Genomic DNA, 26,598 nt, shown 5'->3' on the forward strand with positions numbered 1-26,598 from the left:
AAAACAAAACATGTGGTGCAAGCGTGGTCCAAAATGTTAAATAAGAAAGAAACAATCCATGCATATCTTGTAAGTAGTTATATTGGCTCAATTCCAAGCAACCTTTACACTTACATTATGTAAACTAGTTCAATTATGCACTTCTATATTTGCTTTGGTTTGTGTTGGCATCAATCACCAAAAAGGGGGAGATTGAAAGGGAATTAGGCTTACACCTAGTTCCTATATAATTTTGGTGGTTGAATTGCCCAACACAAATCTTTGGACTAACTAGTTTGCCCAAGTGTATAGATTATACAGGTGTAAAAGGTTCACACTCAGCCAATAAAAAGACCAAGTTTTGGATTCAACAAAGGAGCAAAGGGGCAACCGAAGGCACCCCTGGCCTGGCGCACCGGACTGTCCGGTGTGCCACCGGACATGTCCGGTGCACCAGGGGAACTCAGACTCAAACTCGCCACCTTCGGGAATTTCCAGAGGCGACTCGGCTATAATTCACCGGACTGTCCGGTGTACACCGGACAGTGTCCGGTGCGCCAAGGGAGGTCGGCCTCAGGAACTCGTCAGCTTCGGGAAACTCCAACGGCTAGTCCGCTATAATTCACCGGACACCAAGGCGGGCCCACAAGTCAGAAGCTCCAACGGTCATAATCCAACGGCATTGATGACGTGGCAGGGGGCACCGGACTGTCTGGTGCGCCATCGAACAGACAGCCTCCCAACGGCCACTTTTTGTGGTTGGGGCTATAAATACCCCAACCACCCCACCATTCATTGCATCCAAGTTTTCCACTTCCCAACTACTACAAGAGCTCTAGCATTCAATTCTAGACACACCAAAGAGATCAAATCCTCTCCATATTCCACACAACGCCCTAGTGACTAGAGAGAGAGATTTGCTTGTGTTCTTTCGAGCTCTTGCGCTTGGATTGCTTCCTTCTTTCTTGATTCTTTCTTGTGATCAAACACTCACTTGTAATTGAGGCAAGAGGCACCAATTGTGTGGTGGCCCTTGCGGGAAGTTTGATTCCCAAGTGATTTGAGAAGAGAAGCTCACTCGGTCCAAGGGACCGTTTGAGAGAGGGAAGGGTTGAAAGAGACCCGGCCTTTGTGGCCTCCTCAACGGGGAGTAGGTTTGCAAGAACCGAACCTCGGTAAAACAAATCCGCGTGTCACACTCTTCATTTGCTTGCGATTTGTTTTGCTCCCTCTCTCCGGACTCGTTTATATTTCTAACGCTAACCCGGCTTGTAGTTGTGATTATTTTTGGAATTTCAGTTTCGCCCTATTCACCCCCCCTCTAGGCGACTATCACTGGTCCCCTTGCAAAAAAGTGCGACGAAAGCCTCCAAGCGAGTGCTAACACTCCCTTCGAGGCTCGGGGGCTACTGTCGGGGACCATAATTAGGGGTACTCTCAAGACGCCTAATTCTCAGCTGGTAACCCCCATCAGCATAAAGCTGCAGAGGCCTGATGGGTGCGATTAAGTCAGGGATCAGTCCGTACGAGCGACTCGATCACGCCTCGCCCGAGCCTAGCCTCGGGCAAGGGCAGCCGACCCCGAGGGGTTTCCGTCTCGCCCGAGGCCCCCCTTTTTAACGGCGGACACATCTCCGGCTCGCCCGAGGCCTTGCCTTCGCTAAGAAGCAACCCTGACTAAATCGTCGCACCAACCGACCAAGTTGCAGGAGCATTTAACGCGAAGGCCCTGCCAAAGGCGCCATAAGAAACTCCGCTCCGCCCGACCCAGGGCTCGGACTCGGGCTAAGCCCCGGAAGACGGCGAACTCCGCTCCGCCCGACCCAGGGCTCGGACTCGGGCTAAGCCCCGGAAGACGGCGAACTCCGCTCCGCCCGACCCAGGGCTCAGACTCGGGCTAAGCCCCGGAAGACGGCGAACTCCGCTCCGCCCGACCCAGGGCTCGGACTCGGGCTAAGCCCCGGAAGACGGCGAACTCCGCTCCGCCCGACCCAGGGCTTGGACTCGGGCTAAGCCCCGGAAGACGGCGAACTCCGCTCCACCCGACCCAGGGCTCGGACTCGGGCTAAGCCCCGGAAGACGGCGAACTCCGCTCCGCCCGACCCAGGGCTCGGACTTGGGCTAAGCCCTAGAAGACGACGAACTCCGCTTCGCCCGACCCCAGGGCTCGGACTCCGCCCTGGCCTCTGCCGAACGACCTTCGCCTCGCCCGACCCAGGAGCTCGGGCTCGGCCTCGGCCACGGAAGACAGACTCGACCTCGGCTTCGGAGGAGCCACCACGTCGCCCGACCTAGGGCACAGGCCCGCCACGTCAACAGGAAGCGCCATCATCACCCTACCCCGAGCCGACTCGGGCCGCAGAGAACAAGACCGGTGTCCCATCTGGCCAGCTCCGCCAGATAGACAATGATGGCGCCCCGCTAGCCCTGTGACGACGGTGGCTCTCAGCTCCCTTACGGAAGCAGGGGGACGTCAGCAAGGATTCAACCGCTCCGACAGCTGTCCCTCCACCAGGCTCCGTTGCTCCTCCGACAGCCACGACATCACGCCAGCTGGGTGCCAAGATCTCTCCGGCTGCCACATTGGCATGTACTTAGGGCGCTAGCTCTCCCTCCGCTAGACACGTAGCACTCTGCTACACCCCCATTGTACACCTGGATCCTCTCCTTACGCCTATAAAAGGAAGGACCAGGGCCTTCTTAGAGAAGGTTGGCCGCGCGGGGACGAGTACGGGGCAGGCGCTCTCTTGGGGCCGCTCGCTTCCCTCACCCGCGTGGACGCTTGTAACCCCCTACTGCAAGCGCACCCGACCTGGGCGCGGGACGAACACGAAGGCCGCGGGATTTCCACCTCTCTCACGCCCGTCTCCGGCCGCCTCGCTTCCCCCCTTCGCGCTCGCCCACGCGCTCGACCCATCTGGGCTGGGGCACGCGGCACACTCACTCGTCGGCTCAGGGACCCCCCGGTCTCGAAACGCCGACAAGTGTGCACGGAGAGCACGAGATTTATATTAGTTCAGTCAGAACGTTCCAACATCCAGTTATTGGTGACTTGCGTTACATGCACCATTGGTGATTAAACTTATAGTAGGGTTACAAGCAGTCGAGAGATGGAGGAGATGCTCATAGATCTCTTATCGAGTGGAAGTGGAGCTTTAGGAACTGAGAGATGGTGTCCTAGCTGAGTCCTAACTTGGCCGGCTTCTGGTCCTCGTCGACGCCCCTCCTCTTGTTCGTCGTTATGGATTCGTCTCTGTCTGAAGGCGTCCCATCATCTGAAGGCGTTGTCGCTTACAATCACGGAGTCCTAAACCAAACAGCACGTTTCTTCATTTGCTAAAATCGAAAGTTGACTTCTATCAAAACTGGCATGCATGGTACATGAATCGATGGTCATACAAGAAAAACTCTATTTTTGCATGGTCTGGACAGCACGTTATATATGCCGGACCCGGTCACTGAAGACCGTGATGGACGGGCCGTTTGAACATCGACCATCCAATAGTAGATTCCCTATCGGCAGTGCTGCGCTGCGATGACGAGCCCCTATACGTCAAACTGTTTACGAGATGGTGGGCTGGGCTCTCCGCTCTCGCAGAGTAGCAGGATGACACGGGCGGCCTTGGCGCCTGGGCGGTACCTTTCGGCATATCTGCATCACTATACTATGCACAACATGAGTTTCCTTCACATGCGCACACAGGACCCCGGCCCAGTTGTTTCTCTGCATCACTATTCACTGCTGCACGTCGCTGTTCCCGGCCCGTTGTCTACTATTGGATGGTCACTTCGCTCAGGTCACTTCGCTCTTCTCTAGATAGATACGTTCCAAATTACAATTCGTTTGATTTTTTTGTCACGTTGACCGACTTGTTCTATTCAAAAAGTTTACAAAAAATAAAAAAATAAATCCATATTTAAAGTATATTATATGCTAAACAATAACACAATAGAAAATAACAATAATTATAAAATATGTCAAGCATCCCGGTCATAAATGCTAAATTATGGTGAGTACGTATTTCATCACACATTATACTTTCGACAACTGAATCGTATGAAATCAATTCCATTCAATCAATCTCAAATTGGTTTCTAGGACATTGATGACTCCCCAACTTATTGTCCTTAACCTTTGGAGCATGTGTATAGTTACACGCATGCATACTAAACTTTTTAAGGACATTTTATATGTATGCCTTTTGCGATAAATCTAATACCTCTTTTCTTTTTGACTTGGTGAATCTCAATTCCTAAAACATAAGATGTCTCTCTAAGTTCCTTCATGTTAAAATATGGGAACAAAAAAATCATAGTTTGTAACAGCAGATCCTTATCACTGCTTGCCAACAAGATATCATCCACACATAACATAAGGAATATGATTTTCACATTCTTAAACTTTGTATAATGCATTTGTCCTATGTTTTTTCTTAAACCCAAAAAAATAATTGTCTTGTCAAATTTAAGATATCATAGTCTAGGCACTTCTTTTAGTCCATAAATAGATTTTTTATGATATCCTAGGTTTTCTCTACCCTTTAAGTATGTTTTGAATAAATATAAAACTGACCTAATTAAAGAGGTCAACCCAACATACCTTAGGCTTGAAGATACATGACGAGTCTTTGACATCCTTGTTGTCGGTTGTTGGACATGTTTGGTTGTATGCTAAGGTGCCATAAATTACTACTAGGTACATGTCCGTGCGTTGCCACGAGATTTAAAAATTTGTATAAAATATAGATATAGAGCTTAGTTGTTGTTTGATTGTAGTGAACAACATAGCCATCAAACTGTACTTGTACATGCTCAGCCCTAAATGATTTTACGACATAGTCTCAGTAGGGTACTTGTACATAGTCAGGACTTGCCTGACATGTCATCAGGCTCATGAAACATGGCAAAATTGGCAGCGAGGGAAAATTATAAGACCAAAAACATTTCATAGGCATATTGGAAGTTGTACGAAACCAAACGCCAACCAAAAGGAAACATTTTTTTAAAAAATCACTCTGACATCAGCAATCCTGGACGGCAGTACCACTCTCAAGCTGCGCATTAGCAGACGCGTCAAGATCCTGAGGAAAGAAGAGCCTGCAAGATTGGTCGATCCATTAATCACGTATTCACATTGATTAAAAGATGACTTATCGAACACCGCAGAGCTGGAGCTACAAATAAGCAACATGATTATGACATGGGTTGTTTCTAGTTACTGATAACCAGTGGAAAATTGAAAGGGAATTAGGCTTACACCTAGTCCCTAATTAATTTTGGTGGTTGAATCGCCCAACACAAACAATTGGACTAACTAGTTTGCTCTAGATTATATGTTACACAGGTGCCAAAGGTTCATCTATAACTATACTAAATCGACTGTCCGGAATACCGTAGATTATTCCGGACAAGAAAAGCTTTTTGGAAAAACAGGCCAAGCGCGGACCGTCCGGACCCTTGCGGCGGACCGTCCGCGACACGAGGATATCACTCGGCCAGAACCAATGCAAAAATCCAAGTCTGTGCTATGGACTGTCCGGAGGAAAAGCAAAGACCGTCCGAGCCCTTGCGCGGACCGTCCGGCCTCTGGCGCGGACCGTCCGGTAGGCGAGAAACCGAAAAACCCGAAGGTAACGGGTTCGGAGAAATGAATTATAGCGGCCTCGCGGACCGTCCGGACCAGGCGGGCGGACCGTCCGCGACTGGCTCTGTCTGACATCTGACGACGCATTAAATGCAATATAGCCGTTACTGCTGACCGTTGCTTTTTCAGCCGTTGATCTACAGGGGCGGACCGTCCGCACCAGGAGGGCGGACCGTCCGCGCTCAGCAGAATGGCCCAACGGCTAGGAAGTGGTTGGTGGCTATAAATACAACCCCAACCACCTCCATTCACTCCATCCAAGCATTCCAACCTTCAACATTCAATACAAGAGCTAGCAATCCATTCCAAGACACATTCAAAGCCTCCATCTCTCCAAGTTTCACAATTGAGAAAAGAGATCATTAGTGATTAGTGGCTTGAGAGAGAAAGGGATCCGTGTGTTGTTTGTCGCTCTTGTCGCTTGGCTTTTTTCAATCGTGCTTTCTTGATTCTTTCATTGCGATCAAATTCACTTGTAATTGAGGCAAGAGACACCAAACTTGTGGTGGTCCTTGTGGGAACTTTGTGTTCCAAGTGATTAAGAAGAGAAAGCTCACTCGGTCCGAGGGATCGTTTGAGAGAGGGAAGGGTTGAAAGAGACCCGGCCTTTGTGGCCTCCTCAACGGGGAGTAGGTTTGCAAGAACCGAACCTCGGTAAAACAAATCTCCGTGTCTCACTTGCTTATTGGCTTGGGATTTGTTTTGCGCCCTCTCTCGCGGACTCATTTCTTTATTACTAACGCTAACCCGGCTTGAAGTTGTGTTTATATTTGTAAATTTCAGTTTCGCCCTATTCACCCCCCCCTCTAGGCGACTTTCAATTGGTATCAGAACACGGTGCTTCATTATAGCCTAATCGCTCGAAGTGATGTCGGGAGATCACGCCAAGAAGGAGATGGAGACCGGCGAAAAGCCCACTACAAGCTACGGGAGCACTTCATCGGAAGAATCCCGCACCAAAAGGAGGGAGAAGAAGAAGAGCTCCTCCAACAAAGGGAAGGAGAAGAAATCTTCCTCTCACCACAAAGAGAAGAAGGAAAAATCTTCTTCCCACAAGCCGCATCGGAAAGGCGACAAGCACAAGAGGATGAGGAAGGTGGTCTACTACGAGACCGACACTTCATCAACATCGACCTCCGACTCCGATGCGCCCTCCGTCACTTCTAAGCGCCAAGAGCGCAAGAAGTATAGTAAGATTCCCCTACGCTACCCTCGCATTTCCAAACATACACCTTTACTTTCCGTCCCATTAGGCAAACCACCAACTTTTGATGGTGAAGATTACGCTAGGTGGAGCGATTTAATGCAATTTCATCTAATCTCGCTCCACAAAGGTATATGGGATGTTGTTGAGTTTGGTGTACAGGTACCATCAATAGGGGATGAGAATTATGATGAGGATGAGGTAGCCCAAATCGAGCACTTCAACTCTCAAGCAACGACGATACTCCTCGCCTCTTTAAGCAAAGAGGAGTATAACAAAGTACAAGGGTTGAAGAGGGCCAAGGAGATTTGGGATGTACTCAAAACCGCGCACGAGGGAGACGAGCTCACCAAGATCACCAAGCGGGAAACGATCGAGGGGGAGCTCGGTCGGTTCCGGCTTCACAAAGGAGAGGAGCCGCAACACATGTACAACCGGCTCAAGACTTTGGTGAACCAAGTGCGCAACCTCGGGAGCAAGAAGTGGGACGATCACGAAGTGGTAAATGTTATCTTAAGATCTCTCATTTTTCTTAATCCCACTCAAGTTCAATTGATTCGTGGTAATCCTAGATATACTAAAATGACCCCCGAGGAAGTTATCGGGCATTTTGTAAGTTTTGAGTGCATGATAGAAGGCTCGAGGAAAATCAACGAGCTTGGCGACTCATCCGAAGCCCAACCCGTTGCATTCAAGGCAACGGAGGAGAAGAAGGAGGAGGCTACACCAAGTCGACAACCAATCGACGCCTCCAAGCTCGACAATGAGGAAATGGCGCTCGTCATCAAGAGCTTCCGCCAAATCCTCAAACAAAGGAGGGGGAAAGATTACAAGTCCCGCTCCAAGAAGGTTTGCTACAAGTGTGGTAAGCCCGGTCATTTTATTGCTAAATGTCCTATATCTAGTGACAGTGACCGAGGCGACGACAAGAAGGGGAGAAGAAAGGAGAAGAAAAGGTACTACAAGAAGAAGGGCGGCGATGCCCATGTTTGTCGAGAATGGGATTCCGACGAAAGCTCAAGCGACTCCTCCGACGACGAGGACGCCGCCAACATCGCCGTCACCAAGGGACTCCTCTTCCCCAACGTCGGCCACAAGTGCCTCATGGCAAAGGACGGCAAAAAGAAGAAGGTTAAATCCAACTCCTCCACTAAATATGAATCTTCTAGTGATGATAATGCTAGTGATGAGGAGGATAATTTGCGTTCCCTTTTTGCCAACCTTAACATAGCTCAAAAAGAAAAGTTAAACGAATTAGTTAGTGCTATTCATGAAAAGGACGACCTTTTGGATTCCCAAGAGGATTGTCTAATTAAAGAAAACAAAAAACATGTCAAGGTTAAAAAGGCTTATGCTCTAGAAGTAGAAAAATGTGAAAAATTATCTAGTGAGCTAAGCACTTGCCGTGAAATAATTGACAACCTTAGGAATGAAAATGCTATTTTAAATGCTAAGGTTGATTCTCATGTTTGTGATGTTTCAATTTCCACTCCTAGAGATAATAATGATGATTTGCTTGCTAGGATTGAAGAATTGAACATTTCTCTTGCTAGCCTTAGAGTAGAAAATGAAAAGTTGATTACTAAGGCTAAAGAACTAGATGTTTGCAATGTTACAATTTCTGACCTTAGAACTAAAAATGATATGCTGCATGCTAAGGTTGTAGAATTAAAATCTTGCAAACCCTCTACATCTATTGTTGAGCATGTATCTATTTGTACTAGATGTAGAAATGTTGATATTGATGCTATTCATGATCACATGATTTTAATTAAGCAACAAAATGATCATATAGCTAAACTAGATGCTAAAATTGCCGAGCACAACTTAGAAAATGAGAAATTTAAATTTGCTCGTAGCATGCTTTATAATGGGAGACGCCCTGGCATCAAGGATGGCATTGGTTTCCAAAGGAGGGACAATGTCAAACTTAATGCCCCTCCTAAGAACCTGTCTAACTTTGTTAAGGGCAAAGCTCCCATGCCTCAGGATAACGAGGGTTACATTTTATACCCTGCCGGCTATCCTGAGAGCAAAATTAGGAAGATTCATTCTAGGAAGTCTCACTCTGGCCCTAATCATGCTTTTATGTATAAGGGTGAGACATCTAGTTCTAGGCAACCAACCCATGCTAAGTTGCCTAAGAAGAAAATTCCTAATGCATCAAATGATCATGCCATTTCATTTAAAACTTTTGATGCTTCTTATGTTCTGACTAACAAATCCGGCAAGGTCGTTGCCAAGTTTGTTGGGGGCAAGCACAAGGGATCAAAGACTTGTGTTTGGGTGCCCAAAGTTCTTGTTTCTAATGCCAAAGGACCCAAAACCGTTTGGGTACCTAAAGTCAAGAACTAAATTTGTTTTGTAGGTTTATGCATCCGGTGGCTCAAGTTGGATACTCGATAGCGGGTGCACAAACCACATGACCGGGGAGAAAAGGATGTTCTCCTCATATGAGAAAAACAAAGATCCCCAACGAGCAATCACATTCGGGGATGGAAATCAAGGTTTGGTCAAAGGTCTTGGTAAAATTGCTATATCTCCTGACCACTCTATTTCCAATGTTTTTCTTGTAGATTCTTTAGATTACAATTTGCTTTCCGTTTCACAATTATGTCAAATGGGCTACAACTGTCTTTTTACTGATATAGGTGTCACTGTCTTTAGAAGAAGTGATGATTCAATAGCATTTAAGGGTGTGTTAGAGGGTCAGCTATACTTAGTAGATTTTGATAGAGCTGAACTCGACACATGCTTAATTGCTAAGACTAACATGGGTTGGCTCTGGCACCGCCGACTAGCCCATGTTGGGATGAAGAATCTTCACAAGCTTCTAAAGGGAGAACACATTTTAGGACTAACAAATGTTCATTTTGAGAAAGACAGGATTTGTAGCGCATGCCAAGCAGGAAAGCAAGTTGGCACACATCATCCACATAAGAACATAATGACGACCGACAGGCCACTGGAGCTCCTACACATGGATCTATTTGGCCCGATCGCTTACATAAGCATCGGCGGGAGTAAGTACTGTCTAGTTATTGTGGATGATTATTCTCGCTTCACTTGGGTATTCTTTCTACAGGAAAAATCTCAAACCCAAGAGACCTTAAAGGGATTCTTGAGACGGGCTCAAAATGAGTTCGCCTTAAGGATCAAGAAAATAAGAAGCGACAACGGGACGGAGTTCAAGAACTCTCAAATTGAAGGCTTTCTTGAGGAGGAGGGCATCAAGCATGAGTTCTCTTCTCCCTACACTCCACAACAAAATGGTGTAGTGGAGAGGAAGAATAGAACTCTATTGGACATGGCGAGAACCATGCTTGATGAATACAAGACTTCGGATCGGTTTTGGGCGGAGGCGGTCAACACCGCTTGCTACGCCATCAACCGGTTATATCTTCACCGAATCCTCAAGAAGACATCATATGAACTCCTAACCGGTAAAAAGCCCAACATTTCATATTTTAGAGTTTTTGGTAGCAAATGCTTCATTCTTATTAAAAGAGGTAGAAAATCTAAATTTGCTCCTAAAACTGTAGAAGGCTTTTTACTTGGTTATGACTCAAACACAAGGGCATATAGGGTCTTTAACAAGTCCACTGGACTAGTTGAAGTCTCATGTGACGTTGTGTTTGATGAGACTAATGGCTCTCAAGTAGAGCAAGTTGATCTTGATGAGATAGGTGAAGAAGAAGCTCCATACATCGCACTAAGGAACATGTCCATTGGGGATGTGTGTCCTAAGGAATCCGAAGAGCCTCCAAATGCACAAGATCAACCATCCTCCTCCACGCAAGCATCTCCACCAACTCAAAATGAGGATGAGGCTCAAGTTGATGAAGTAGAAGATCAAGCAAATGAGCCACCTCAAGACGATGGCAATGATCAAGGGGGAGATGCAAATGAGGAAGATAAGGAGGATGAGGAACAAAGACCGCCACACCCAAGAGTCCACCAAGCAATCCAACGAGATCACCCCGTCGACACCATCCTCGGCGACATTCATAAGGGGGTAACCACTAGATCTCGTGTTGCACATTTTTGTGAACATTACTCTTTTGTTTCCTCTATTGAGCCACACAGGGTAGAGGAAGCACTCCAAGATTCGGATTGGGTGGTGGCGATGCAAGAGGAGCTCAACAACTTCACTAGAAATGAGGTATGGCATTTAGTTCCACGTCCTAACCAAAATGTTGTAGGAACCAAATGGGTCTTCCGCAACAAGCAAGATGAGCATGGTGTGGTGACAAGGAACAAAGCTCGACTTGTGGCGAAAGGATACTCCCAAGTCGAAGGTTTGGATTTTGGTGAAACCTATGCACCCGTAGCTAGGCTTGAGTCAATTCGAATATTATTGGCCTATGCTACTTACCATGGCTTTAAGCTTTATCAAATGGACGTGAAAAGTGCCTTCCTCAATGGACCAATCAAGGAAGAGGTCTACGTTGAGCAACCTCCCGGCTTTGAAGACAGTGAGTATCCTAATCATGTCTATAAGCTCTCTAAGGCGCTTTATGGGCTCAAGCAAGCCCCAAGAGCATGGTATGAATGCCTTAGAGATTTTCTTATTGCAAATGGATTCAAAGTCGGAAAGGCCGATCCTACACTCTTTACTAAAACTCTTGAAAATGACTTGTTTGTATGCCAAATTTATGTTGATGATATTATATTTGGGTCTACTAACGAGTCTACATGTGAAGAGTTTAGTAGGATCATGACACAGAAATTCGAGATGTCAATGATGGGGGAGTTGAAGTATTTTCTAGGATTTCAAGTAAAGCAACTCCAAGAGGGCACCTTCATCAGCCAAACGAAGTACACTCAAGACATTCTAACCAAGTTTGGGATGAAGGATGCCAAGCCCATCAAGACACCCATGGGAACTAATGGGCATCTCGACCTCGACACGGGAGGTAAGTCCGTGGATCAAAAGGTATACCGGTCGATGATAGGTTCATTACTTTATCTTTGTGCATCTCGACCGGATATTATGCTTTCCGTATGCATGTGTGCAAGATTCCAAGCCGACCCTAAGGAAGCTCACCTTACGGCCGTAAAACGAATCTTGAGATATTTGGCTTATACTCCTAAGTTTGGGCTTTGGTATCCTAGGGGATCCACATTTGATTTAATTGGTTATTCCGATGCCGATTGGGCAGGGTGTAAGATTAATAGAAAGAGCACATCGGGGACTTGCCAATTCTTGGGAAGATCCTTGGTGTCTTGGGCTTCAAAGAAGCAAAATTCCGTCGCTCTTTCCACCGCCGAAGCCGAGTACATTGCCGCAGGTCATTGTTGCGCGCAATTGCTTTGGATGAGGCAAACCCTGCGGGACTACGGTTACAAATTAACCAAAGTCCCTTTGCTATGTGATAATGAGAGTGCAATCAAAATGGCCGACAATCCCGTCGAACATAGCCGCACTAAACACATAGCCATTCGGTATCATTTTCTTAGGGATCACCAACAAAAGGGAGATATCGAGATTTCATACATTAACACTAAAGATCAATTAGCCGATATCTTTACCAAGCCTCTTGATGAACAATCTTTTAACAAACTTAGGCATGAGCTAAATATTCTTGATTCTAGGAATTTCTTTTGTTAACTTGCACTCATAGCTCATTTGTATACCTTTGATCATATCTCTTTCCTATGCTATGACTAATGTGTTTTCAAGTCTATTTCAAACCAAGTCATAGGTGTATTGAAAGGGAATTGGAGTCTTCGGCAAAGACAAAGGCTTCCACTACGTAACTCATCCTTCGCCGTCGCTCCAAGCAACTCTCCGTTCTAAGGGGGAGAAAACATGAGCACCAAGCAAAAGGACTTCTTCTTTGGTATAATCTTAACTCATTTATTTATGACCAAAGAGGAAGATAGCACTTCAAGGGCTCTAATGACTCCGTTTTTGGCGATTCATGCCAAAGGGGGAGAGAGTAAGAGCCCAAAGCAAAGGACCGCACCACCACCAATTTCAAAATCTTAAGTGTTGAATTTTCAATTGGTATCCTATTGTGTTCAAAAGGGGGAGAGTATTTCAAAATGATATATCAAAACCCTCTTGAACACTAAGAGGAGGATCTCATTTAGGGGGAGTTTTGTTTAGTTAAAGGAAAAGCATTTGAAACAGGGGGAGAAAATTTCAAATCTTGAGAATGCTTCTCAAAATCTTATTCATTTGCCTTTGACTATTTGCAAAAGAATTTTGAAAAGTATTTACAAAAGAGTTTGCAAAAACAAAACATGTGGTGCAAGCGTGGCCCAAAATGTTATAAGTAAGAAACAATCCATGCATATCTTGTAAGTATTTATATTGGCTCAATTCCAAGCAACCTTTGCTCGTACATTATGCAAACTAGTTCAATTATGCACTTCCATATTTGCTTTGGTTTGTGTTGGCATCAATCACCAAAAAGGGGGAGATTGAAAGGGAATTAGGCTTACACCTAGTCCCTAATTAATTTTGGTGGTTGAATCGCCCAACACAAACAATTGGACTAACTAGTTTGCTCTAGATTATATGTTACACAGGTGCCAAAGGTTCATCTATAACTATACTAAATCGACTGTCCGGAATACCGTAGATTATTCCGGACAAGAAAAGCTTTTTGGAAAAACAGGCCAAGCGCGGACCGTCCGGACCCTTGCGGCGGACCGTCCGCGACACGAGGATATCACTCGGCCAGAACCAATGCAAAAATCCAAGTCTGTGCTATGGACTGTCCGGAGGAAAAGCAAAGACCGTCCGAGCCCTTGCGCGGACCGTCCGGCCTCTGGCGCGGACCGTCCGGTAGGCGAGAAACCGAAAAACCCGAAGGTAACGGGTTCGGAGAAATGAATTATAGCGGCCTCGCGGACCGTCCGGACCAGGCGGGCGGACCGTCCGCGACTGGCTCTGTCTGACATCTGACGACGCATTAAATGCAATATAGCCGTTACTGCTGACCGTTGCTTTTTCAGCCGTTGATCTACAGGGGCGGACCGTCCGCACCAGGAGGGCGGACCGTCCGCGCTCAGCAGAATGGCCCAACGGCTAGGAAGTGGTTGGTGGCTATAAATACAACCCCAACCACCTCCATTCACTCCATCCAAGCATTCCAACCTTCAACATTCAATACAAGAGCTAGCAATCCATTCCAAGACACATTCAAAGCCTCCATCTCTCCAAGTTTCACAATTGAGAAAAGAGATCATTAGTGATTAGTGGCTTGAGAGAGAAAGGGATCCGTGTGTTGTTTGTCGCTCTTGTCGCTTGGCTTTTTTCAATCGTGCTTTCTTGATTCTTTCATTGCGATCAAATTCACTTGTAATTGAGGCAAGAGACACCAAACTTGTGGTGGTCCTTGTGGGAACTTTGTGTTCCAAGTGATTAAGAAGAGAAAGCTCACTCGGTCCGAGGGATCGTTTGAGAGAGGGAAGGGTTGAAAGAGACCCGGCCTTTGTGGCCTCCTCAACGGGGAGTAGGTTTGCAAGAACCGAACCTCGGTAAAACAAATCTCCGTGTCTCACTTGCTTATTGGCTTGGGATTTGTTTTGCGCCCTCTCTCGCGGACTCATTTCTTTATTACTAACGCTAACCCGGCTTGAAGTTGTGTTTATATTTGTAAATTTCAGTTTCGCCCTATTCACCCCCCCCTCTAGGCGACTTTCAAAAATTCTAAGGTTGGTACGAAGTTATCTTACCTGCATGTGTTGTGGTACAGAGTTCTACTCAGGCCTTCTATGTCAGAAATTTCTTTGCTTCTAGCCACTACCTCAAGAACTTGCCTGAAACTGATAGCTCCAAGTCAAATTTTCTGGGGGCAACATTCATGTGAGAATAAAAATTTGAGTAACAGATAAGTCTGACGAGTTCAGCTCCCAGTAATAACAATAGAACAATCATGACTTAGGGAATAAGGCTAATGAAGCACAAAAGTCAATGATCAATGCTCAACAACATTGATCAGGGTAGAAATACAAATTTCCATGTAAAAGACAAGTTTCTTGTTTAGTCTCTCTATAGAGAAGGGCATGAGTTAAGGTTGGATTACTTGGATGCTTCTACAGAGAAAGCATGTAAAAGAATAGAGTACTTAAATGAGCAACAAATATTCTCTACACTGGAAATTTGTATTTCTACCCTGATCAATGTTGTTGAGCATTGATCATCATGTTGCAAGAGATGCAGATTTTTATTGCTAGGTGAAGAGATTTTACCGATAAACATCTTCTCAAAAGAAAGTAGCCTATCCCGATCTTCTGCGGAGTCAGTGAAGGAATGTGTAACCCCACCAGGGAATCTGCCAAAGAGAAAAACAGACACAGAGATCAAGGAATAGTTATAAAACATAACAGGTGAATTGAAACAGAGGTAACTCCTACGACAGTGTACTTTCAACTGTTTCATTAAAAACAAGAGTGTATCCAGCAGGGCATCATTGAGGAACACCACCTACGGAATACAGATTATATGCTACCTGTGCAAATTCTGTGTCATGATTTCACATAAGTCTTCACCAACAGCACGCATGTGAAGAAACATGGGCAGTTTTACTGCTTCAGCCAACTCAAATTGTTTCTCAAAGTACCTAATACAAAATAAATCACTCAAAAATGAATAGATTAAATGCCAATTTGTGTGCATAGGAGAACAAGATTGTATACTTCTTTTGCATATCTGCCGGACAGAACTGAAGTCTGTCATAATCCAAACCACATTCACCAACAGCAATGACATGCAAAACTTGGAATTCATGTAAGATTGCTAGTGTTTTTTCCCTGGAGGATGGTAGAGAGTGGGGACTGAAATAAGATGGTAGAGGGTTTGGGGCACGGCTTCGCACAGCAGGAAGGGAGAAAGGGGAATGCAGTCAGTGCTTCAAAAATCCCTACAATAGAGCAACATTGTGTTAGTTTAGTATTTGAAGTCAAACGATTTTTAGGAACCTTTTTAGTTAAGGATTTATCCAATGCCTTATGTTTGAATGAACCATAATTGAATTACAGTGTTCGTGAATCCTCATTCCTGGCCTCACATGTAAAACAAAGAGACATTTTTAAATTTTTACAGAAGAACAAATAAAAGGACTCACCAGATGGTGGGGATGGGAATGCACCGGACAGATCGGCTTATTCTCCGGACAAGAAAAGGCATACAAATCAGACAACTGCATAACTGCAACAAGACCCCCCGTGTGGCAGTAAAGTTGCAAGCAATGGCTCACACTAACTTAGGCGAGTTAATTGCTTGACCAACGGAAAATGGTGTTTCCCCACTATCCCTTTTAAATCTGCTAGCAACGTGAACATTTTGATAGGCACGAGATATTTAATTAGATCCATTTATCTATCCAAATACGGGGGACGACAACATTTTCTTATGAATGCTAAGAAAAGGTTGCCACACGCGGGAAAAAACAAGCACATGCATAAAAGAATGGAGTACTTAAATGATAAGCAAATATTCTCTACACTGGAAAACAATGGTCATATTTAAAAACTCAGCAACCAGTCTATACCGAGCAAGAAAACCTAAGAATTGATGGCAAACTGTTGCAACGTACCTGACTAAACAAGGCTCATTGCGACCTTTTACTGTTGAATCTGGCTCATACTTTTCTTTCTTCTTGGATGGCCAGACAGATTTTACATACTGGCTTCCAGCATGAGTATTTATTATGTCACAATATGGAGAATATGTTTCCATCATCAACCTCTCGACAGGAATGCCTCGTAGAACCTCAAGATTTCGGTTAGTTTTCAGAGAGGAACCATTAACACCTGCAACCACGATGCACAATCATTTGACCCGACTGGGAGACAAAGAATAACAGAGTATCAAATTTTACAGTTGTTTCAGTTATCAATATCCAAATGGAAATTTTCAACACAGAACTGAATCACAAAGAGGAATTACAACAGAATTCGGAATAGCTTGTTACAACTACCTAAAGGGTGGTCAATTGACTATCTTTACTCTGAAGTTTATCATGTTGCAAGAGATGTAGATTTTTATTGCTAGGTAAAGAGATTTTACCGATAAACATCTTCTCAAAAGAAAGTAGCCTATCCTGATCTTCTGTTGAGTCAGTGAAGGAATGTGTAACCCCACCAGGGAATCTGCCAAAGAGAAAAAACATACACAAAGATCAAGGAATAGTTATAAAACATATGATAGTTCCCTTTGACCCGGGAACAGGATCTGGATGTCGCCTAGAGGGGGGGTGAATAGGCGAATAAAAACTTATCACTTTAAAACTTAAAATCTTACTCTACTCGAAGACTTAGCATGCAGTGGAATGAGAAGACCCTTCGAGTAGGTTGCAGCGGAATGGAAGATCCTGTCTCAAAATGTCCTGCACTTCAAATAAAGCTTATACCACAGATAAGTATTGAAGTGCAGATATAAAGACGAGTAAGACAGAGAGTCAGGATACAATACAGAACAGAGCACACAGACGCAAGGATTTATCCCGAGGTTCGGCCAAGCCTGAAATGCTTGCCTAGTCCTCGTTGGAGTTAGCCACACCTGGGCTTGGAGTCTATTTCAACTCCTTCCTCCGTTTGCTCAGATCTGTCAGTATGACAGATAGAGCCTTTCACTATTGAGTTGGGTTACAACAACACTGTGGCTGCTTACAGACTTCTCGGCAGCACCTCGGCAGAGTAACGATACGCTCAAGACCTTGCTCTAGCTCTTAGCAGCACTTCTCCTCTCTCTAAAGGCTTATAGCTGTGCCTTCTACACAAACTATAGAGTTACACACAAGAGGGAGAGCGAGAATTGATTCGAGTGATGTCTACACTTGTTGGCTGCGCTTGTGTATTGCTTGAGGCGCCTAGGGGTCCCTTTTATAGGCACAAGGAGCCTAGGAGCCGTTGGAAGCAATCCAGGAAGGCAAATCTTGCCTTCTGTCGGGTGGCGCACCGGACAGTCCGGTGCCCGATTTCTTTCCTTCTATGGGGAAGCCGACCGTTGGCAGTCTTGGAGCCGTTGGCGCATCGGACATGTCCGGTGCCTCCATCTAGCCGTTGGCTCAGCCACGTGTCCCGCGCAGATCGCGCGACCGACCGTTGGCCCGGCCGACCGTTGGCTCACCGGACAGTCCGGTGCACACCGGACAGTCCGGTGAATTATAGCCGTACGTCGCCGGTGAATTCCCGAGAGCGGCCAGTTCGCTCGAGCCAGCCTGGCGCACCGGACACTGTCCGGTGCACCACCGGACACTGTCCCGTGAGCCACCGAACAGTCCGGTGCACCCAGACTGAGCAGAGTCTTGGCTGTACATAGCCAAGCCTTTTGCACCTATTTCCTTTTCTTCTTCTTTCTGTTTCTAACACTTAGACAACTATATTAGTACACTAAAACCAATGTACTAAGTCTAGAAACATACCTTCTCTTAATTATTACATCTATAGCATTTCACATGCTTGAGCTTTGATGTTGGACTCATAAATCATCAAGTTGGCTTGACTTGATCTAGATTGTCATTTCTTGGCTCCAACATCCTGCAAAGGTCACATAGAACATCTCCAAACATAGGAACAACCCAAACTAAAGATTAAGGAGAACTTAACTCTTTTGGGCTGCTTCCAGTTCTGATTTTGACACTTGTTCTCCTTCTAGTGACCTTGATCTCCTTCTTAGAGCTTGATCTTGAGCCTTATGACTTACACCACATAACTGTAGTTGTTGCCTCATTGGTTGTAAGTCACGTCCTTATATAGTGATCCTTGATGTGCCGTAGTTGTTCTCAACTCGATCACCCTTGACTTTGCAAGCCTTCTTCTTCACCCTTGGCTTTGGGTTCCTCAGCCCTCTTGACCTTCTCCCATGCACTTGGTACCTCGAAGCTTCTTCTTGCCTCCGTCCTTGGCTTGATCAATTATCTCCGAGCTATGCACCCGAGTATCACTTTTGCAATGTCCATCTTACTTGTGATGCCCATTATCTATCATCATCTAGTCCTTGGACCATCACACTTGTTCACTTGTGTTGAACCCTGTAGGCTTTACCTTAAGCACCTGTTCAACACTTAGTACACTTGTTAGTCCTTTAATTGAGTTGTCATCCAAACACCAAAACTCACAAGAGAGCTTTCAATCTCCCCCTTTTTGGTGATTGATGGCAACACAATTAAAGCTTACATAAGAATAAGATTTGAAGCACAAAGTTTGAATTCTAAGTTTATAGAATGCTCCCCCTAAATATGTGCTTACTTCAAAAACATAATCTTGACCTCAGACGCCAATTTGCACATACTTAGGCAATTCGAAACATTTCTACACCTTAGCACTTTTTAGGATGCATTGTGTCAAGAATCAAACCATGATGCTATAACACACAAATGCACATAATCAGAGTTTAAACACCATTCAAATTAGTGGATATATAACAGGAATATCAACCTACCACTATTCACCATTAAGATACCAATTTAGATTAAGATACCAATTTAAAGCAATCTTAAAGCACATTTAGTCTTAAAGCACCATTAACCACATGACTATCTATTACACTATAGAAGCCAGTTAATTTATCGCAGCAGAAACACTAGTCCATATGATGCAACACATATAATACTGCAGGAAGCATATGACATATGAATAACACACTAGCAAAGCTTAAACTAAACCATCACCCCTTAGGATAAGCTTTCCTCTCAGGTTGAGATAAGCTTTAATACACAAATTCTCCCCCTTTGACATCAAACACCAAAAAACCATACTCAAGCAAGAACATAGGATGATGTCAAGGGACAACAGGGTGTTAAGGAGGAAAAACAACTATCAAAACTCCCTCTTACTTATTGAACATATGCACTATCAACATTTAGGTAAGATACATATATGTAAAAAGATTAATACTTCCTTTTGTACCTTTACCATGTTGTAGTGTACTTCCCATCTTGAAAGTATTTAATCTATCGAGAGCTTCTCCACACTTGTGCCTGATTCTTTCTTCTAACTTTTTCTTGTTGCTAAGACACCAAACTTAGAACAAGTTATAGTATTGGGCACATGAAGAAACTTCTATTCTAATGATTATCAAAAGATGTCAATTGAAGCAGACTATCACGGCTACCAATTGAAAGATATAAATTTCAAAGTTCATTTATTATCATAGCTCCATGATATTTAAGAATAAGCATCTATTATCACCGGATATTATAGAGCATGAGCAATCTAAAAATATGCACTTACTCATGACTTGAGATACCAATTTCTTGACTTACAGAGGTACCCAAGTCCTGATTGCTCCATTTCTTGCACATCTTCTCTTTTCCACCTAGAGACTATACAAGATTGCTCAAGAAACAGTTAGTCTCAAAAGACACAAGTTATGTGTGCTCCCCCTCAAGTTGTGCATCAAGTATTTGAATGACTTGCACTTTGCACATTCTAGCTTCCTTAGAACTAGAGGGGATCACCACATACCTTGGTCAAGGCATACTCTATCACTTTCATCACACAAAGATGCTAATTTGAATATCAAAAGAAAAGCCACTTAACACCAATTGAAGGCTAAATGAAAGGTTTACTAAATACAACAATGCATGCCTCAGTGGCACCTAAGCCAATTGAATACTCACAGGAAGTATAACATTTACACGCAACTTAGACATGCTTCATACTTAACTATCATTACATCACATATACTAATTGAAAAACAACATGATCATGTCTAAGCACATCATAGTTAAGAAGATTCTTTAGGTACATCAAAAGAAACATCATTTTAAGGCATAAGTCTCCTAAGCCACGATGCTACCAATGAAATGCAAGAACACAGCTATGATCACTATCAATGGAACTTCAAGATATTCAATAAAATTGCACAGTTCCATTTTCCATACCTTTGCCTTTATGAGAGCACTTGTTATCACCAATTCAGGGCTCCTTTTGCTCATGCACCTCATAGCTCAAAAGGGCACGACATGGATTTGAAATTCACACAGTACCAAACTAGGGTAATCATGTGAACATGGACTGAACAAAATGTCATAATTGCACATAGCATGACTTACAAAAAGTTACAGGTTTATCCATATACACCAAGAGAGTTAATCGTTGTCGATATAACAAATGAAAGAGCTACCCATGAATGATTCAAAAGATATATCCTATATAGCACCAGTCATGATTAAGCAAACATCATTATGATTCATTTAACACAGGCAATCATAAAGCATAACTACTCCAAAGACAGGTAGCACAACAAGCCAACTTAAGAGCAATACTAAATTGCAATTATGTACTTAGAATGCACGGGTACCATCCTTTGGAGAGCAAGTTGTAGATTCTCATCAAAGTCCTTTACTTGATTCACCAATAATGATTCAGGACCTATACACCTTATTTCACTTGAGATGAACATGGGATTAGTGTTTCACAATAATTCAACCTTGGGTTAATAAACACCAAAACAATTAACAACTTAAGCATAGAGTTTTGGATAACCGTCTTAAGCTCTCCCATGGTCTCCAGTCCATCTCAAGGCACCTGCATGGTCTAGTTAGCACAGTTTGGTACCCATCTCGGGATGGGTCCATAATGATCATCTAAATGTGCCTTTGGTACCCAAATTGTCTTTGTGCTAGTTCTAGGTGATCTCGTTATAGATCTAGCATAAGTGTATGATTTGGGTCTCCTAAGCGAATAAGATTGAGACAAATTTACTTGCTTAGGAACCTTACCTTTATTACATACCTTGGATAGATAACCCTGCTCACCACACTTGTAGCAGAAGCGTCGCTCAACCTGACATGACGCTTGTTGGTTGTTATTTTCCTTGGTGAGGGTCACCTTGGAGGATGCACATCCTTGATTCTTCATGACCGGACATGAAGTGATCGTGTGGTCCTTATTGTTGCATCCAAAACAACTCCTTGTCCCTTCATTCTTGTCTTTGTACGGACAAGACGCGATGAGGTGGCCTAACTTCTTGCACTTGAAGCACCTCCTTTTTCCTTTTCCCTTTTTGTACTTGAATGACATGGAGAGATGATCAGTGCAAACAACATGATTAATTGAATTTTTACCTTTTTCCAAGCTCATGTTGATTTCTTCATCTTTAGGAACATTTTTCTTATTGAGCTTGACACTTGCTGCAGTTTTTCCTTTCTCAAGCTTCTTCACCACGCGCCCGTGGATATCTTGAGGAGTTGAGCAATGTGTCTTCTCCTCAGTTGTCTTTGCTTCTTGTTCCCACACAATTTCTTTTGTGACCCTGCAGCTTGATGCTTATTCAAACATTGGCTTTCTTTTGAACAACAGGGGTTAGCACATGGTGATGAATTATCTAAATGTGTACTTATGCAAGAATGAAGTTCACATGAACTTAAGTTCGTAATTACGACCTCATGAGCAACTTCAAGCATGATATGTCTATCCAAGAGATCATCATGATAACAAGACAATAAGTCATATTTTTCTGTAAGAGCAAGGTTATCATGACTTAACAATTCTACTTGATTCCTAAGCATAGAATCTTCAATTTTAAGTTGAGCAGCATTAGATAATACATCATGATTATTTCTTTGCTCAATTAAAATCGATTCATACCGTTGGACCAAATTCCCATGAGAGTACTTTAGCTCCTCATGTTCTTTGGTCATCTTCACCAGGCTGTCGTTGGTTTTGATGAGAGTCTCCTCTAGCCTGAGAAGTGTCTTGCCTTGTTCCTTGTTTCTTCTCAATAACTTAACCAAGAGAGCTTTGTCCGCTTTGTCGAGATGGTTGTAGAAACGACGAATCTCCTCTTCTTCCACATCATCGGTCTCATTTTCCCTGTCATTAATGTCAGTGGAAGCAATATAGGAAAATGTACCTTGTGATGATGAAGATTCATCCTTGCTATCATCCTCATATTCCTCCTCATTGTGGCTTTCGTCTCCACCGTCATTGTTAGCAATAAAACATTTATCACTAGTGGAGAACGAACCTGTCGACGAGGTGGATTCATTGTTTGGGTGCCATCGTTCTTGTTCTTCTCCCTCTGAATGGTTAGCAACACAAGTAATACAGGGAGTAGGAGCATCACAGTTTGTCACAGAATATTTTTCTTTAATCCTATTCCATACATCATGAGCATCAACAAATAGATCACTAACACTGCTCATGATGGCAAAATAAGCATTTCTAGAAAGGGAGTCAACTAAGATGTTGCAAGCAAGGTGATTGAGACATAAACATCTTAGTTCTTCATTAGAAGGATTTTTACCAAGATCAGAGGGAAAAATACTTCTACTAAAGATCTGTCTCAAATCAGAATCAACATTCATGAAAGCTTTGTAAATAGAGATAGACCAAGATTTGTAATTAGAACCATCGCCTAAAAGAAGTTCTACAGTTACCTCTTGTGACGACATCGTCGTCTCCGGACGGCTAAGCCCACTCTGGAGAGGCCTAGCTTTGATACCAATTGATAGTTCCCTTTGACCTAGGAACAAGATCTGGATGTCGCCTAGAGGGGGGGTGAATAGGCGAATAAAAACTTATCACTTTAAAACTTAAAATCTTACTCTACTCGAAGACTTAGCACGCAGTGGAATGAGAAGACCCTTCGAGTAGGTTGCAGCGGAATGGAAGATCCTGTCTCAAAATGTCCTGCACTTCAAATAAAGCTTATACCACAGATAAGTATTGAAGTGCAGATATAAAGACGAGTAAGATAGAGAGTCAGGATACAATACAGAACAGAGCACACAGACGCAAGGATTTATCCCGAGGTTCGGCCAAGCCTGAAATGCTTGCCTAGTCCTCGTTGGAGTTAGCCACACCTGGGCTTGGAGTCTATTTCAACTCCTTCACCCGTTTGCTCAGATCTGTCAGTATGACAGATAGAGCCTTTCACTATTGAGTTGGGTTACAACAACACTGTGGCTGCTTACAGACTTCTCGGCAGCACCTTGGCAGAGTAACGATACGCTCAAGACCTTGCTCTAGCTCTTAGCAGCACTTCTCCTCTCTCTAAAGGCTTATAGTTGTGCCTTCTACACAAACTATAGAGTTACACACAAGAGGGAGAGCGAGAATTGATTCGAGTGATGTCTACACTTGTTGGCTGCGCTTGTGTATTGCTTGAGGCGCCTAGGGGTCCCTTTTATAGGCACAAGGAGCCTAGGAGCCGTTGAAAGCAATCCAGGAAGGCAAATCTTGCCTTCTGTCGGGTGGCGCATCGGACAGTCCGGTGCACACCGGACACTGTCCGGTGCCCGATTTCTTTCCTTCTATGGGGAAGCCGACTGTTGGCAGTCTTGGAGCCGTTGGCGCATCGGACATGTCTGGTGCCTCCATCTAGCCGTTGGCTCAGCCACGTGTCCCGCGCAGATCGCGCGGCCGACCGTTGGCCCGGCCGACCGTTGGCTCACCGGACAGTCCGGTGCACACCGGACAGTCCGGTGAATTATAGCCGTACGTCACCGGTGAATTCCCGAGAGCGGCCAGTTCGCTCGAGCTAGCCTGGCGCACCGGACACTGTCCGGTGCACCACCGGACAGTCCGGTGCACCCAGACTGAGCAGAGTCTTGGCTGTACATAGCCAAGCCTTTTGCACCTCTTTCCTTTTCTTCTTCTTTCTGTTTTTAACACTTAGACAAGTATATTAGTACACTAAAACCAATGTACTAAGTCTAGAAACATACCTTCTCTTAATTATTACATCTATAGCATTTCACATGCTTGAGCTTTGATGTTGGACTCATAAATCATCAAGTTGGCTTGACTTGATCTAGATTGTCATTTCTTGGCTCCAACATCCTGCAAAGGTCACATAGAACATCTCCAAACATAGGAACAACCCAAACTAAAGATTAAGGAGAACTTAACTCTTTTGGGCTGCTTCCAGTTCTGATTTTGACACTTGTTCTCCTTCTAGTGACCTTGATCTCCTTCTTAGAGCTTGATCTTGAGCCTTATGACTTACACCACATAACTGTAGTTGTTGCCTCATTGGTTGTAAGTCACGTCCTTATATAGTGATCCTTGATGTGCCGTAGCTGTTCTCAACTCGATCACCCTTAACTTTGCAAGCCTTCTTCTTCACCCTTGGCTTTGGGTTCCTTAGCCCTCTTGACCTTCTCCCATGCACTTGGTACCTCGAAGCTTCTTCTTGCCTCCGTCCTTGGCTTGATCAGTTGTCTCCGAGCTATGCACCCGAGTATCACTTTTGCAATGTCCATCTTACTTGTGATGCCCATTATCTATCATCATCTAGTCCTTGGACCATCACACTTGTTCACTTGTGTTGAACCCTGTAGGCTTTACCTTAAGCACCTGTTCAACACTTAGTACACTTGTTAGTCCTTTAATTGAGTTGTCATCCAAACACCAAAACTCACAAGAGAGCTTTCAACATAACAAGTGAATTGAAACATAGGTAACTCCTACGGCCAGTGTACTTTCAACTGTTTCATTAAAAACAAGAGTGTATCCAGCAGGGCATCATTGAGGAACACCACCTACGGAATACAAATTATATGCTACCTGTGCAAATTTTGTGTCATGATTTCATAGAAGTCTTCACCAGCAGCACACATGTGAAGAAAATGGGCAGCTTTACTGCTTCAGCCAACTCAAATTGTTTCTCAAAGTACCTAATACAAAATAAATCACTCAGAAATGAATAGATTAAATGCCAATTTGTGTGCATAGGAGAACAAGATTCTATACTTTTTTTGCATATCTGTCGGACAGAACTGAAGTCTGTCATAATCCAAACCACATTCACAAACAGCAACGACCTGCAAAACTTGGAACTCATGTAAGATTGCTAGTGTTTTTTTCCTGGAAGATGGTAGAGAGTGGGGACTGAAATAAGATGGTAGAGGGTTTGGGGCACGGCTTCGCACAGCAGGAAGGGAGAAGGGGAGAAGGGGAATGCAGTTAGTGCTTCAAAAATCCCTACAATAGAGCAACATTGTGTTAGTTTAGTATTTGAAGTCAAACGATTTTTAGGAACCTTTTTAGTTAAGAATTTATCCAATGCCTTATGTTTGAATGAACCATAATTGAATTGCAGTGTTCGTGAATCCTCATTCTTGGCCTCACCTGTAAAACAAAGAGACATTTTTAAATTTTTACAGAAGAACAAATAAAAGGACTCACCAGATGGTGGGGATGGGAATGCACCGGTCAGATCGACTTAATCTCCGGACAAGAAAAGGCATACAAATCAGATAGCTGCATAACTGCAACAAGACCCCTCTTGTGGCAGTAAAGCAAGCAATGGCTCACACTAACTCAGGCGAGTTAATTGCTTGACCAACGGAAAATGGTGTTTCCCCACTACCCCCCTTTAAATCTGCTAGCAACGCGAACATTATGATAGGCACGTGATATTTAATTAGATCCATTTATCTATCCAAATATGGGGACGACAACATTTTCTTATGAATGCTAAGCAAAGGTTGCTACACACGGGAAAAAAAACAAGCACATGCGAGCAGCAAAAGAGGCATCCATTACGCCTAATCGCGACACAACCAGGGGAAAAATCTCACGGGGAAAACTTTTGCTTCAGTTTAAAAGATTAACAAAAAATGGCAACAGGTAGGTCATACTTGCGAGCCTGATCTCATCTAGACTTGTGTTGTCTACGAGGTAGTGTCATGGGTGGGAAGAAGGTACTACCTAGCGGCAACACCTTCAATACTTCATCCATGTACTCCACCGCGCTCGCTGTTGTGGTCACGGACGACTTCAAGTTGGGCATGATGATGTCCCTCCCAAAATGCCTCACACTGCCACAAAACCTCAGAAACATTGTCGAACACCCGGCATG

General features: G+C 44.2%; 1 protein-coding gene across 1 annotated transcript; it reads right to left on the reverse strand.

Annotated features, from left to right (window-relative positions):
- Nucleotides 1–4,709: 4,709 nt before the first annotated feature.
- On the reverse strand, nt 4,710–26,580 carry LOC103641973 (uncharacterized). Its single transcript, XM_035963271.1, is given in 9 exon segments — nt 4,710–5,076; nt 14,517–14,600; nt 16,379–16,595; nt 16,852–16,934; nt 25,302–25,365; nt 25,368–25,411; nt 25,488–25,708; nt 25,804–25,865; nt 26,448–26,580. Coding segments are annotated over 9 exon segments (984 nt in total). The 3' UTR covers nt 4,710–5,000.
- Between the last annotated feature and the right edge of the window lie 18 nt (nt 26,581–26,598).

The sequence above is a fragment of the Zea mays genome, chromosome 10 (assembly GCF_902167145.1).
Source record: "Zea mays cultivar B73 chromosome 10, Zm-B73-REFERENCE-NAM-5.0, whole genome shotgun sequence".
NCBI lineage: Eukaryota > Viridiplantae > Streptophyta > Magnoliopsida > Poales > Poaceae > Zea > Zea mays.